This window comes from Ambystoma mexicanum, chromosome 7q (genome assembly GCF_040938575.1).
Source record: "Ambystoma mexicanum isolate Mex_15411 chromosome 7q, UKY_AmexF1_1, whole genome shotgun sequence".
NCBI classification, from domain to species: Eukaryota; Metazoa; Chordata; class Amphibia; order Caudata; family Ambystomatidae; genus Ambystoma; species Ambystoma mexicanum.
The window spans coordinates 172,035,560-172,051,284 of record NC_090941.1 but is presented as its reverse complement, the minus strand read 5'-3'; the positions used below and the strand labels follow the sequence as shown (position 1 = coordinate 172,051,284).

Here is a 15,725-nt window from a genome sequence, read left to right as displayed (position 1 = left end):
ATGTATTCACACTTACTTGTTTCATTAACTAACTATAAAATCAAAACTAATCACTGTTGTAACATATTACAAAACACCTCCAAGTTGAAAAGAAGCCAGCGGACCAATGTTCGTGTCTGTAAAGGCCACGAATGGTAAAGAAAAGACCATGGACTTGGCCACAACCCCACCGCCATTTCTAACCCACAACAGCGCTTCCATTTTCCAGTTTCTTCTCTCCCTCACCTTCCCCAGACACTCTTTGAGCCTCAAAATAACCCCAAATATCTTATCCTGAGACATTTTGTGGCACTGTGTGTCCATGGCCGAAATGCGTGGTTCGTGGATCCAATATGGCATCCGCTTCAATTGCTTTTAATCAACCAATCAGCAGCAACATATGATGTCTGCGAATGTTACGTGGCCTCTTATTTGTCCAAATGCATTCACGGACTCCGAACCAGGAAGTGAGTCTGCAGTCCGGATGGAGATCTCACCCATTTTTTAAAACGACTTTTTAACCATTTTAAATGAATCTACTTCACGGATTAACACCAAATATGCAAAAGCATACTTTCGGGTCCAGTCCGCTCCTCCTCATGCAAATGTGGTGCAAATCCGTCCAGCGGATTTGTCTGTAGCTGCAAGCAAAACATTATTTCATGCATGTCTATCTGGATTTCAAATGTTTCAGGGCCCCCTTAGAACTTTGCTCCTCCTAGATGAAATTGCGCAAAACTTATTCAAAATAATTCAAAGGTGGCTGTACAGTTTTTTTGCAAAGGATTCATCAAATGGCACCTAAATTATGAGACACCCAAAAGCTGCTCTTCCTATGAGCAACTTAACCATAACTACAGGGTCGCTACTACAGACCCTGTAATACTGTGTTTTGATCTAGATAACAGTCTCTGAAGAAGAGCTATACTAACAAAAAGCATCAGACAGCACCACAAATCATGTGGGTCATCGTCAAATAATGAGACTATTATGGTGCTCTGTTTGTATTACTTGTTATAAAATGTAAATAATTTACAATTTGAGATTGCAAAAATACACATCATTATGTGATAAATTGGTTTAGAAATTAGCTGATTAAATATATTATAACATTACTAAAAGCTACAACTCGAAGTTTGTTATTTTCTGCCTTTTAGGCATACTTTAGGGCAGTGTGCAGCAATTGTCCCAACCATGCAAGCGGAGTGCCACTTTTGAGTAAATCCTATTTTTGATCCGTAGCTCTGTAGGATCACATGACTGCAGACACCCCCTTGTTGAATGACTACATTAAAATCTATGTTTACTTTCTTATAAGATAGGACAACAGGGACACCCTTTCTTTTTTAAGATACTCAAGGCAGGCACATCAAACCTGTGCTTGTCACATATCACACATGAAGCACACACCACCCATCAGACTGAACTTTACAAGATTTACTTTAGAAGTTCGCAAAGCACTCACAGCTTATAAAAAATCAATTTTTCTGGCCAAATCTACCTTTTTCCATAAACAAATGTTTTCTGCCACTAATAGACCTGCTAAGATATTTTTGATAATCATCACTTTTACAAATCCCTCTTCCTCCCATCAAACACTTGAACTTTCACTATATTTAGCAAATCAATTTAATACTTATTTCATGGAAAAAATGCAATCAATTAATCTAACTCTTCAATCTACGCAAGATTATTTTACCCCTGAGATGCCTCAACCTGACCCAGCATCTAACCACTCATTTGGATTTGATCTCATCCTCAGTCAGTAAACTCAAACCTACTTGCTCCAGCGTGGATGTATTTCCAGCATGTGTAGCTCAAGCTCACACTGGGGCTTTGGCCCAACATGTTACACACTTGGTAAACCTATCTATTATGCAAGGGACCGCTCCACTAGGTCTCAAATCCACTACTATTATACCATGCTCAAGAAATCTTCTCTTGACCCTACCGAATTGGTCAATTATCATCCTATAACTGGCCTACCTTGGTTGATCAAGATCTTGGAGAAGGTAGTTCAAATACAATTGACAGAATACTTCATAGAACACAATTCAATTCTGGATCAATTCCAATCAGGTTTTCACCCAAACATGGAACAGAAACTGCCTTTCTCTCTGTATGGGACGATCTATTACACCATGTCCTTGGCCTTGGCCTCAAGCCCAGGGACCGTATCTCTCCAGGACTGAAATCTCTACACTGGCTCCCAGTGGCTGTGAGGATTAAGTTCAAAACCCTCTGCATTGTCCACAAGGCCTTCTGGGGCCTGGGGCCTAAATACCTTCAACTCTCTCTTCCTAAATATCTTCCTTCCCGAGCCCTTCGCTCATCCGTCTCCAACTCCCTCAGGGTCAGCCGCTTCTCGAAGCAACGAGCTGGGGGTAGATCTCTCTACGCGGCAGGGGCCTCCCTCTGGGACAGCCTTCCTGCCTCCCTGAAACTGGAGGAGAACCATCTCCGGTTCCAGAAGCACCTCAAAACCTTCCTCTTTGCTTCTGCTTTCTCTCTCCCTCTCCCCTGCTAAATTCTTCACTGAAACTGCACTGAATCTGCAACTGTGCCACTCTCTCCGACCTCGGTCCTTGGCCCAGCCACTCTCCACTTGCACTGCCTCCCTGGCAACCCCTGCACTGTGGGACTGTCTCTGTATCCCTACAGCCCCCCCTCCCCAGCACTTGTCTGCACTTACCTTGCACTTGCCACCAGCTGGCCCTATTATTTATTTTTTATTCTACTTACCCTGTACTGCACTTCCCCCCTCCCCCTTGCACTTTTCCCTCCCCCCTACCCCTGCACTTGCGCAATCTAAAAGACACCTGGCCTAGTAGGATCGTTGTCTGTCTTCCCCTTGTTCCCCCTCCCTGCCTCGTCGCTCCTTGAAACACTTGTGTATAGGCGCGTTACAAATGCCATATCATATCATTCTGACCAGGGCTTTTTATCCCTGTTGGTCATCTTAGATTTGTCTGCCGCATTTGACACAGTGGACCATTCGATCCTTCTTTCAGGGCTGGTAGACACTATCAGGGCTGATGGCCTCGTACTAGAATGGTTTTGTAGCTTCCTTTCAGAGAGCACGCAAATGATATGATATGGCATTTATAACGCGCCTATACACAGGTGTTTCAACAGGTGACGAGGCAAGGGAGGGGGAACAGAGGGAAGATAGAGACAATGATCTTACTAGGCCAGGTGACATTGAAATTGCGCAAGTGGGGTGCTTTATATAGCCTATGGACAGAATTTAACAGTGTTTCGATTTCACCCTCTAAATTCAGGGGCATCTATGCAACCAACGAACTAGCCAAGACACACAGGTACTTATTACACCCCATACCTATGGAAACTGGAAACTAGCTGAAGGCCTGCCGGTCCTACCGCACGCATCTGCTACCATGCACTACACCTCTGCCATAGGAATGCAGCAATCGCCATGACAGAATCTTGTCTCTCTGCACACATAATGTTCCCCTTACTCTCACACACTCACCGGACTACCTTTCAGAACCCTTACAATCCCAGCACTACTCTAAGACACACTGCATTACACCTTTACCATAAGAACACAGCTATCGCCCATGATATAACTCAGTCCAGCTGCACACATAATGTTGCACTATTTTACGGCACACTGCACAAACACCTCTGCCATAAGAATGCAGCTAACCCCCACACAATAAATTCAGCCTAGCTGCACATAAATTGTTCCCCCACTCTCACACACTCTCCAGATTACCTTTCTGCACCTCTCCACTATCTGCACTACTGCACAACACTGCTGCCATAAGAATGCAGCTATCCTGCACGATACAATTCTGTCTAGCTTCGCATATAATGCTGCACTACCCTGTCATAAAAATGCTCCTATCCCCCATATCAAAATGTGGTCTAACTGCACACATAATGTTCCCCCACCCCCACTCTCACACACTATCCACACTACCTTTCCGCACCCTTCCACTACCAGCACTTCTCTAAGAGACACTGCATAACACCTGTGCCATAAGAATGAAGCTATCCCTCATGATACAATTCGGTCTAGCTGCACACATAATGGGCGCATTACGAGTCCGGTTACCATTCCGCCTCTGTGACTCCCACAAATACCAGGGCATTACGACCCTGGTGTCCTGGGAATTCCGGAGGCGGAATTCGGTAAATCCCCGTTCCCATTGAGTCCCATAGTACTCAATGGGAACGGGGAAGTGGAAACACCGGCACCATCTCGTGATGGTGCTGGTGTTTCCACGTCCACCTGTAGGCGGGCGGTGTTAAACCCGCCAGGTCAGACCTGGCGGGAACATCACCTCCCGCCTGCAGGAGTCGGGATCGGCAGTCTGGAATTAACAGTGGCGGTGGCTTTACCGCCACTGTTATTTCCGGACCGCCCGACCTGTAATGAGGCCCATTGTACTTCTCTAAGACACATTGCACAGCACCCCCACCATAGCAACGCAGCTATCCCCCATGATAATATTTGGTCTAGATGCACACATAATGACTCTCCTGCTCTTGCATACTCTCCAGACTACCTCTCAGCACCCATCCACATGTGCACTTCTCTAGGACACATTGCACAACACCCCCACCATAAGAACGCAGCTATCCCCCATGATAGAATTTGGTCTAGATGCACACATAATGACTCTCCTGCTCTTGCATACTCTCCAGACTACCTCTCAGCACCCATCCACATGTGCACTACTCTAAGACACATTGCAAAACACCTGTGTCATAAAAATGCTCCTATCCCCCATATCAAAATTTGGTCTAACTGCACACATAATGCCCCCCCCCACTCTCACACACTCTCCACACTACCTTTCTGCACCCTTCCACTACCGGCACTACTCTAAGAGACACTGCATAACACCTGTGCCATAAGAATGCAGCTATCCCTCATGATACAATTCGGTCTAGCTGCACACATAATGTTGCACTTCTCTAAGACACATTGCACAGCACCCCCACCATAGGAACGCAGCTATCCCCCATGATAATATTTAGTCTAGATGCACACATAATGACCGCCTGCTCTTGCATACTCTCCAGACTACCTCTCAGCACCCATCCACATGTCAGCTCGACATGGTTGTCTAGCAGGGACTTGGCTAGCCCTACCTTCCTTCGTATTGGCTAAAATGCACACATGCATTCTATACCTCTCCAACAAATTTCTCATACCAGGACTTCGGTCCCCCAAGGGCGTTCAACCTACAGTGCGCTAGGACCATACCAATGGTGAAAGGCGCTATACAAATGACAGATGATGATGATGATAACCAGCTTCACTTAAAAGTCTTTGGCCCCCTCGAGGAGACTTTTGAAAAACGTTGGCTCTGTTGGGTGGAGGTTAAATGCTGGCTGGCCGATAACAACCTCCAACTTAACCCTAATAAAACTGAGCTTATGCTCGTAGGACCTGACATTCTTATTGAAGGACGTGTCACGTCCACCTACAACTACACAACTATTTGACCTTCCAACCAAATTTGCTAAGAAAATTAAAAACCTGGGAACCATCAGGGACCTTGAATTTTGGCTGAACTCACAAGTTAACGAAGTGGTCAAATCCGTTTTTTTCTCTGCCTCCGAATACTGAGGCGTGCTCTACTTTATCTCCCTTACGAGTCTCATGCAAAAGTGGGTGGGACATTGGTGAATGGGCGCCTTGACAAATGCATTGTAAATAGGCCTCCCATTTACCTTTTACATTGACTCCAGGTCGCTCAGAATGCTGCTGCCTAATTTTCCATGTACCTAAATCTCTCCCCACTTCTTATCTTAGACGATCTTTGCATTGGCTTCTTGTCTGTCATTGTATCAATTTTAAGATATTTTGTTTAGTTTTTAAGTGCACCCATGGTTCAGCGCCACAGTATTTAAAAGATAAAATGTACTTGTACCAACCACCCCGCCTCTTCCCTCAACCCAGTTGCATCTTTTAACCATCCTCGGCTCTTGCTGCACCACTAGGTGGATCAATGCTTTTCTGTTGCTGCACCTCAACTTTTGAAAAATCTCCCAATCCAGCTTCGACCTATGACCTCCTTACTAGCCTTTAGGAGAAACCTTAAAACATATCTTTTCTTCTAATTTCAACTGTGCAACTTCATGTCAATTCATCCCTGTGCAATTTCTCTGCCCTGAGACATTATTTATATTGCTTGGTACCCTACTTGGGTTTTACCCTATACAAATAATTAAAATCAAATCAAATGTAGTCTGCATCACACTGAGAAGCCAACAGATGGTTCTGACAAGTACCTCAAAAGCCCACTAGAGACTGCAATGTCATCACTCTCCCAGAAAACCATTATTACCCTCCCAAAAACTGCTTACGACATTGCTTTCAGTGGGATTACTCTCCAAAACATTTGACCTAGCCCCCCACCCTCCGGTTAAAAGGATAGTTTCACTTATTTCACTGATTCATCAAAGAATTGGTAATAAGAATTTTTTTGCAGATAATTCCCGCATGCCATTGCTACTACTCTTCATGGTAGCAATTGCCTGTTTCTATCAGTGCCCCTCGGCCCACCATATGCATTGTACTAATCCTAATGTAACCAAAGAATGCCTAAAAATGCCTGTAACAGCGCCCTGATCCCGTCGGGTTTGGTGCGCTATACAAATAAATAAATAAATAAATATGCCAAATGATAGTACTTCTCTTTTGGTAACTCTTTGTTTTAATAAAGAATTAGGTGTACCTTCATTTTGAATTACATGTTTTAGATGACATGGCCAGCGTTCCCTGTGCTCATGGAGCGTGGATCATGTTTTAGGAGAACTTTTTAAGTAATTGCAAGACATAAATAATATGCATCAGGAACATTCTTCATTCGTCTGAGATTTACAAATTAGTTTCTCTCTCAAAAAGTAGAGCCTCTCCATTACCTACTCTTGGTTTTACTGACCATGTGTATGAGTGCAAAATGGCAGCCCCGTCTAAACCAAAAGACAGCCTTTTCAAGTGTTTAGTTCAGAAGCTTTGGACTATCACAGCTGGAGATGCAGAAGGGATGGCACTGTTAATGTGGGCACTTACTTAGAGCGACAAACATAAGGGCAGCAGGGACTCCAAATGCCAGCGGGTAGCACTGCTGCTTCGTGTGGATTCCGCATTGCTCACCTGAAAGTAAACAAGTTCTTGTTAGAAGGACCAACACAGCCTACATCACTTCGATCATAAGTCTTAGACTGGTGACCGTAAACCGGAAGTGCGTGCTGCATAGCTTAGTCTGAGTGGGCCCAATCCTATAGAAAATGACCAATTGATATTTCTTTTCAGTCACGGAAATCCAGACCACTCGGTAGGCTACCCACATGAATTCCATTTTTTTTCAGCCCAGGGAAACCCAGACTACTCACAAGGCCGCCCACACGAATTACATTTTTGGTTCAGCCCAAGGAAACCAAGACCACTCACTGAGCTGCCCACAGTGACTCCATTTTAGGTTAATCCCAAGGAACATAGGATCGCTTACTAGGCCGCACATAGGGACCCCATTTTTGGTTCCGGCCAGAGATCCTAGGGCACTCACTTGGCCACCCACAGAAACGTTTTGTTTGTTTGTTATATTAACCTTGAACTAACTGTCTATATTCCCGTTGATGTTAAGAGGAACCAAATAATTTTCCAAAGGACACCATTCTTCTTAGATAGAATGGCCACTGAGTTACTCGCGACAATGAGCCACATTGATTTTTGTGACATTGGTGATCAGTTAATAGTCTAAGATCTAAAGCACGCTGTTTCAAAAGTAACCAAGGAGACTAAACTCAGGAAACGCCTGGCTGTATGTTTCCCTTCGCATTCAGGAAGGATGAAGACTCAATCCAAAATCAAACTCTTTGAAAGCATGCAACAAGCGTGTGTCACTGCTAGCCGGAGCAGCGCGTCCTTTGACGTGGTGATGCAGGGTGGGCTTACCTCGCAGGATAGGCGTGATGATAGTGGAGAGCAGACTTCCAGCGTTGATGGCCAGGTAAAAGATGGAGAAGAACCTGCCTCTTTGCTTCTCCTACAAAGATGAAGAAAAGGCGTCACTACTAAAAACACACAATGGGTCTTTCTACGTGTTGTGCACAGTAAGTCTAGTCACTAATGCCTTGCGTTCATATAACACCAGCAGCCTTATTTTAGTTCATGCACAAAATGGCCTGGAGCTCATTTATTAGAGCGATGGTTTCTGCCTACATTGCGAGTCATTTTCATTGGATTGAATGCGCAGAGTTGGGGCACAGAGCATGAACTCTGCTCTGCCTCTTACACAGGGGCGTTGCTAGGGGGGGCTAAGAGGGCTATAGCCCCTGATCTTTTGGTTGTAGCCCCGGATAGAATCTCAGGAGCTACAGCCAAAAGACTAGCTAGCCCCCAGTCCCAACAGTTCCGACATCAGCTTAGCCCCGGGTCTTTTCCAGACCTAGCAACTCCCCTGCTCTTACATCAGCCCAATGCAATCTGCCAGTAACACTGCCCATGTCTAACTTTGATGCAATGGATTCCGCCTGTTTTCTACCCCTGCAAAAACTTGACATAATCCATAGGGATTCATTTTAATGCCACCATTCATGCACACGCATGACAACCAGCATTATATCTTGCTTTCAGTCAGCAGTTCAAAAGACACTGGAACCCGGATTTGCGTGACTTTTTTTATTACCCTAATTGAAAACAATAAAAATTGCATGAAAACTGCAGCCATTACGCAACTGTTAACAACCATGGTCCTCTCAGTACAATGTATCCGACATATAAACATATAAAAAAAAGGGTCAGGATATGTCTCCCTAGACTGTTCTGAGATTGTCGGAAGCAACTAGCTAATCAGATTGGTGTGTGCTGGTGCGGCTTGACGGTCTACGTTGATGTGCGCTAAGGACGTGCGGTCCTTTCCTCTGCGCTTACTCGGTCTGCGCTGAGGATCTCGCATTGCGCAGAGAGCGTCCCCAGTCCTTCGGCACACCCAGTGATTTTTGCTAGTTAATGAAGAACTGAGAGTTGATCCTACTTTCCCCTACTTTTTCCAAACCATCTACTCAGACACACTGGGCTTGCTTGCGGCTTTGTGATACCTTGCGGCCCTGCCTCGTCCTCCATGGACGGTATCTGCAAACCAGTGGATTCTACATTATGTGAAAATATTTACCAAATCAGGAAGTGTTTTCTATAGGCCGCCAGAGATGAAGGGAACGGGATGGTTCATTCCATTTGACAAGGATGACTTGGTGCAAGTGGATCCAGGGCCCCAGGACCTGATGGCATCACTAACCTGATGCTCAAAGCAGCACTAGAGGAATGGGCAGCCTTTATGTCAACCCTCTTTAAATACATTATGAAGCAAGAGGGAGTGCCCAAATCACGACAGTCAGCAGTTATTGTCCCAATCCACAAGGGAGGTGATATGGCAGACTCAGAAAATTATCGACCTATCGCCCTCCTTGATGTATTGTGCAAGACCTTTGGTAGATTACTTCTTAGTTATCTTCAGAAATTGATCTCTTCTTGTAAAAGATATGAACCCAGATAGATGGGCTTTATAAAGGGGGTTGGAATTTACCTAAATGTGTTTCTGTTAAATGTGCTCAATGGTAGAGCAATTGAAAAAGGAATACAGATATAGATCGCTTTTATAGGCCTCAAAAAGGTGTTTGATAGTGTTGATAGACAACTGCTCTGGGCTAAAATTGAGTCTTGGAATTGCCCTGCGCATTTGCTAGAATTAGGCTTAGTGCGCAGGGACTTCTTTCAATGCTCATTTACACACAGAGAGGACTGAAACAGGATTGCCCTCTGGCCCTGACACTTTTCAACCTATTTATGTCTGACCTACCTGTACCACTAAATGCGGTCAATGCCTTTGCTCCTAAGATGGGTGATCACAAGATGGCTAGGCTGCTATTTGCAGACAACCTATTCTGGTAAATCAAACCCCCATAGGGTTGCAACGGAGTTTGGAGGCGTTGCAGATATTTATGTCTGCTAATGGTCTCGAGATTAACCCAACAAAAACTATGGTTTTTAGGGTCCAGAATTAAGAAAGGAAATTTAGATATAAGTGGTACCTAGAGAAAGTGTCCTTAACTGAAGTCCAATCTCTGGTTTATCTCAGGACCCACATCAATAACTGGAGAAATGATGGCCTGAGACTGCTGATCTTGAAAAAGAAAAAGCTGCTATGCTAACATCACAGGCTATCATGATTCATAGGAGATTTGGCAAATACTCAAAAGAGCCAGTAGTTACATTTTATGAAGCCAAGCCCACTCCGGTACTCCATTTTTTGCATAGGAGGCTTTCTTTTCACTTCTTATAAAATATGGTCCTCGCTAGAAGGGGCCTTTTGGAGAAAGATTTTAAAGCTCCCAAATTTGACAGCGACTTCAGTAATCAGATATGAACTAGGTCTAATATCTCTGTATGCAAGAATGGTTTGGAAGTCTCTATCGTTATTTTGGAAATGCTCGCTGCCGACCCGGTCTCCACCTTTTTAAATTCTCAGTGCAGTGTTGGACAAGATGAGCCCTGACATCCTGGGAAAGTGGGAGAGATGTTGTAGGCCACGCTGGAGTATTTAGGTGAAAACATTTAAAAGCCGATAAGCGATCCAGACAAAATAAAGAGAAAAATCTGGGAACTAGATTGGGTCCAAACAATGGAAGATAGAAACACCCATCGTTTGCAATCAGTGCGATATTTACAGCTCTTCTCTTCGGCCTGGTATCGGATGCAATTCTTGATATTTCGTCCTTAATGTGCACCCAACAAACGAAATCAGGAGGATTTATTCCAAAACGAACGAGACGACGGGTAGATTCTGTCAGGCCGTATCCCAGGTTAAAAGCAGATTACAGTGTATTGTAGGGGTTTAATGGCAATAAGAACTAGGCACCTGGGTGATTGGATAAATAAGAGACAGTGTTACGAGGCTGAGAAGTTTTGGAACCTGATTGGATAAATAAGAGACAGTGTTACGAGGCCGAGAAGTTTTGGAACCTCCTAATGGGGTGTGAAGATTTTAAGGGAATGTTAGTGTTCATACCGTTTTTGAAAGACATTTTCAAAAGGAGGAGGGAGATGGAATTGAGGGCTTGACTTATTGTGGGATAGGGAGGGAGTTTTGGGGAATTGTGGATTTTAAAGGGAAATCTTTTTTTCTGCATGAGCAATTGAAAAACATTTCTGATAAACTATGAGATCAAAGAAAAACAAATACAAAAAAATTAAGCGTTAACTCCCCATGAAGGGGTTGGGGAAAAGGATCATTCATACCTGTAGACATTGTAATGTAAAGAATGGGTCCGAAATATTAAAACACCTTTTGCTGTTTTGCACAGGCCTAACATCTTCAAGAACACTGCACTTTGGGAATTTTCTGGCACAAGCTAGCACTTTATCTCCAGAGGAATGGTGGGTCATTTCAGTAAGTGGGGATAATAACCCCCTGGTTTTGGCAGCTGTCAAATAATCTTTAGATTACATTTTGAAAGTAAGTGATATTTGCTGCTAGAACTAAAATATTATGAATTAAATTGTGATTTTAATAGACTAGGAGATGTTACGTGTGATGATGTGTATTTTGTTTTCGAATTTTATAAGATGGAAATGTATTTGTTGTTAATGATTGCTAAAAGGTTTGTAATAAGCCAAATGCAAATCAAAAAATACAAAAATGAATAGAGATCTGTCTCTCTAGAATCACAGAGAGCCAGAGGGGGGGCACAAGGTCCTGCAGCACATCCTTGACACCACACTCGTTGAACAGAATCAAGCCATTACTCCTGGGAATGCATTTTATGTGTTGGCAGATGGGGTTAAAATGTTTGATATGAGTATACAGCCTCTTGCAAATTTCGGGTGTGAAATCTGTGCTGTTCGCCATATTTCTTCGAGAGGCTCCCCTGAGTTTTCAACTGCTCCTGCAACGTGTGCCCCTGTCTCTTTCCCTGAGCACTTGCTATATGTCATCTCGTCGTCACACGTGAAGTGACAATTTGACATCCACATGCCCAGCACGGTGGGAATATTGTGTGGGCAATCTGGTGCCCTGTAGCTGATGACACTTCCTTGCCCTGCATCTGACTCTAATCGTCAAGGGAGCAATCGTTAAGTGTGTGTGTGCGCGCATACATTAATGTGCATGCATATGTGCGAGTGAGAGTGTCTGTGTGTTCGTGTGTGCACATGGGAGTCTGTGTGTGTTGGACGTTGGATTTTAGGCATGACTCCAGTGGAAATGTTATGGTGCAACAACTCTTAAGATACCTCCCAACATCAGAGCAATGGCATGTATGACAACAGGAACAATTTCACGCATAACATATTTACTCGACACAAATAAAAGTATAAAGTAAGTGGAAACATAGAGACAATGGGCCTCATTATAAGTATGTCGGTCTGGTAAGAAAACGGTGCCGGTAAGCTACTGGCACCATTGTTACCGGACCGGCATACTCCGAGTTCAGCGAGCGGGTGCCTTCCCACCTTCCAGGCCTGACCTGGCGGGCGGAACGGCTCCCGCTCGCAGACCTTGACGGTAGCACTGAAACCATTCATGAATGGTGCCAGTGCTACCGTCCTCCCCATTCCCATTGAGTCCAATGGGACTCGAATGGGAATGGGGAGTTATTTTGTCCGGCGCCCCGGCAATGAGGAATTACCGGGACCACCAGGGCTGTAATGCCCCAGAAAGTCCCCATTGCCGGGCGCCGAAAAAATAATGACTGCGGCGGCAGCCGTGCCGTTTCTACCGGACATGGCTACCGCCGGATTCATAATGAGGCCCAATGACACGCAGCTTTAAAAAAAAGCCCTTATTTTGTACCCAATCAGAGAGAGGGGACTGTGAAAGATGGAACACTGCCCTACCTGGTGATCCTCAAACTGGTCGCCGCCGAAAGCCGCAACACAGGGTTTGATTCCGCCGGTACCAATGGCAATAAGGAGGAGACCAGTCATAGAGAGGGCACTGTAGGAGGGAGAGAAGAATACCACTCCATTAAAACAAATACACATAAAGCCACCAGAGAGAACACTGAACACACAGGGAGTTTCTGGGAACTCGTATTAGCCATTGAAACTCTGATAGTGAGAGCATCATGTTAACTCAAATACAATTTACATCCACTGTAATCGGTTTGGGTGAAAGTTAATATGGAAAAATGGTTTGCTTTAAAAAATCGTAGAACGCGCATTAAAGGGATGGGTGCACTGAAGCTTGCTTCCAATAGATATCTGACAGCACTTTCATCAAAATACCAGCATGAAGGCTTTAGCCAATTTTTATAATGTATGTAATCGAAGCAGAATAGTTAGGCAGGCAAGATGGCCGTCGAGTGACCTGTTCCACATCTTCTGATGGTTAGCTTCTTCACGTCTGCCTCCCTTGCAGTACATGTCAGCCCTCCACTGCAAAGCACTGGTGAGCTGGACAACATACCGTCAATGGAACATCCCCCAAACACACTGGGGTCATGCTGGGGTCTTCTATTATCCAATCTAAATTCCTGTTTTTTGGCACATTTTGGGGGTCATGCTGGGGTCTTCAATGGTCTTCAGATGATCCCATTTGAATTCCTGTTTTTTGGCGCACACACTAGGGACATGCAGAGGTTTTCTATGGGCTTCAGAGGATCCCATCTGAATTCCTGTTTTTGTTGGCACACACACTGGGCTAATTCTGGGATCTTCTATGGGCTTCAGAGGATCCCTTCGGAATTCCTGTTTTTTGGCACATTTTGGGGTCATGCTGGGGTCTTCAATGGTCTTCAGAGGATCCCATCTGAATTCCTGTTTTTTTGATGCACACACTAGGGACATACAGGGGTTTTCTATGGGCTTCAGAAGATCCCTTCGGAATTCCTGTTTTTTTGATGCACACACTAGGGACATACAGGGGTTTTCTATGGGCTTCAGAAGATCCCTTCGGAATTCCTGTTTTTTTGATGCACACACTAGGGACATACAAGGGTTTTCTATGGGATTCAGAAGATCCCTTCGGAATTCCTGTTTTTTTGATGCACACACTAGGGACATACAGGGGTTTTCTATGGGCTTCAGAAGATCCCTTCGGAATTCCTGTTTTTGTTGATGCACACACTAGGGACATACAGGGGTTTTCTATGGGCTTCAGAAGATCCCTTCGGAATTCCTGTTTTTTTCTTACGCTCACAGTGGGGTCATGCTGGGCTCTTCTATGGACTTCAGAAGATCCCAAAAGAGAAAAATCCCAAGGATGCCATAAACTATTATCCGCTGGGGAAGGCTGTACCATAACATGCTATTCCGGTATACCTTTGTGGTATGCCTTTTTAACCCATGGAGCCTGATCAGCTATAGCACTTACTGACAGTTTGGTTGTGACTTTATAATGCCTGCTGCTAGAGCCCACACACGCTATGAAAGGTTCGTAAATGAACAGAGTATCCCCTTTGGCTTAAACACCAGGTTAACGTAATGACTAGCTTTTCAGATTCCTTTCTTCTGGAGTAATATTCTCCGACAGTATACAGGCATTATTTATAAGGTGACATTTATAGCTCTCTGTTTATTATACACACACTAATGGTTTATTGCAGGAGAGCAGGCATCTATCGGCCTGTTGCAACACAGAAGAGTGATTTCTGAAAAGTTTTGAATGAATCCAAAACCATTGCCATAGCTCTGGGCAACCCAGCAGGCCATTGTCCTCAGCCGGCCGCGCAGTTACAAAAGTGGAGAATATGACACTCAAAGCAGGCCTGGTGCCACAGCAGAAGGGGCGGTCCAGCTTGAACTGCTAGTTAACATCCCTTCTACACGAGAACGCAATCAAACCCAGACATGTTTCGGACTCATCAGGACTTATCAGCAGGCTCGGACTGGCCTATAGGTCAATAGGCCCATGGTCGAACCAAAAACTCAAAATGCTGGTTCAAAGATAGAAGCCATCTTGTACCAGAGCGAGCAAGACACCAAGAACTAAAGGAGCGATGGTGTGGTGATGTAGTGTAAGGAATACAATTCCCCCAATTGAACATGAAAAGAATATTGTATGTCAAAACGCCGAGTTCTTTGACCTTATGGCCTGTGCCTCTCCATGGTGACAGAATTTCTCAGTGACTTGCAAAATCCTTACCGTGTAAAATACAACTTATATATAATAAATACATATTCATATAAAGGTGTCATTTAGAGTGAACTGATTTAATGACTGGTTGCATCCTCAAGAGCTGACTGTTTTTGGTTGACTAAGGTATATAGAAAATAAAACTGTCCTATAAAACAATGATGATTTTCTGCCTGGAGGATAAGGGCAAGCTTTTCCGGTAATTTGCATACCCATGGTGCATTTCTGCGTGGCTCTGATTTCAAGGTGAACTTCACTGACAGCTACTGAGTGGTGGTGGTGTGTGTTGGTGTATGTGTGCACAAGCTGAAATTGCCTATTCTCCTCTCGCATTACAGGCAAGAGGGTGTTTCGCTTGCTTCTCTTAAACTCCTCACCATAACATTGATTATATACACATTTATATATATTACAATTCCACAGCTTGCTGTTATATGTCTATAGCTACATAGTCAAACGTTCTTAAAAGTATAGATGGACTAATTGCTAGGATTCGATTAGTTAATACATACGCTTAGTTAAATTTTACAGTATTCAAAACCCCACTCTCTACTGCATGCTTCAAGAGTTCATCATGAGGTAAAATGATCAGCAGATGTACTCTTACCGCAGTACTCCAAATTTGTTGTG

The 15,725-nt window shown here is 44.2% G+C and overlaps 1 protein-coding gene across 1 annotated transcript in view; it reads right to left on the bottom strand.

Moving 5' to 3' along the window:
- The window catches only part of SLC15A1 (solute carrier family 15 member 1), a 190,658-nt gene that overhangs the window by 90,804 nt on the left and 84,129 nt on the right, over nt 1-15,725 (bottom strand). The window contains exons 6-8 of the mRNA XM_069640488.1: nt 12,857-12,956; nt 7,919-8,009; nt 7,034-7,117 (exon numbers count right to left, since the gene is read on the bottom strand). Of these exons, the coding sequence (XP_069496589.1) occupies nt 7,034-7,117; nt 7,919-8,009; nt 12,857-12,956 (275 nt within the window). The remainder of the gene's footprint in view (nt 1-7,033; nt 7,118-7,918; nt 8,010-12,856; nt 12,957-15,725) is intronic.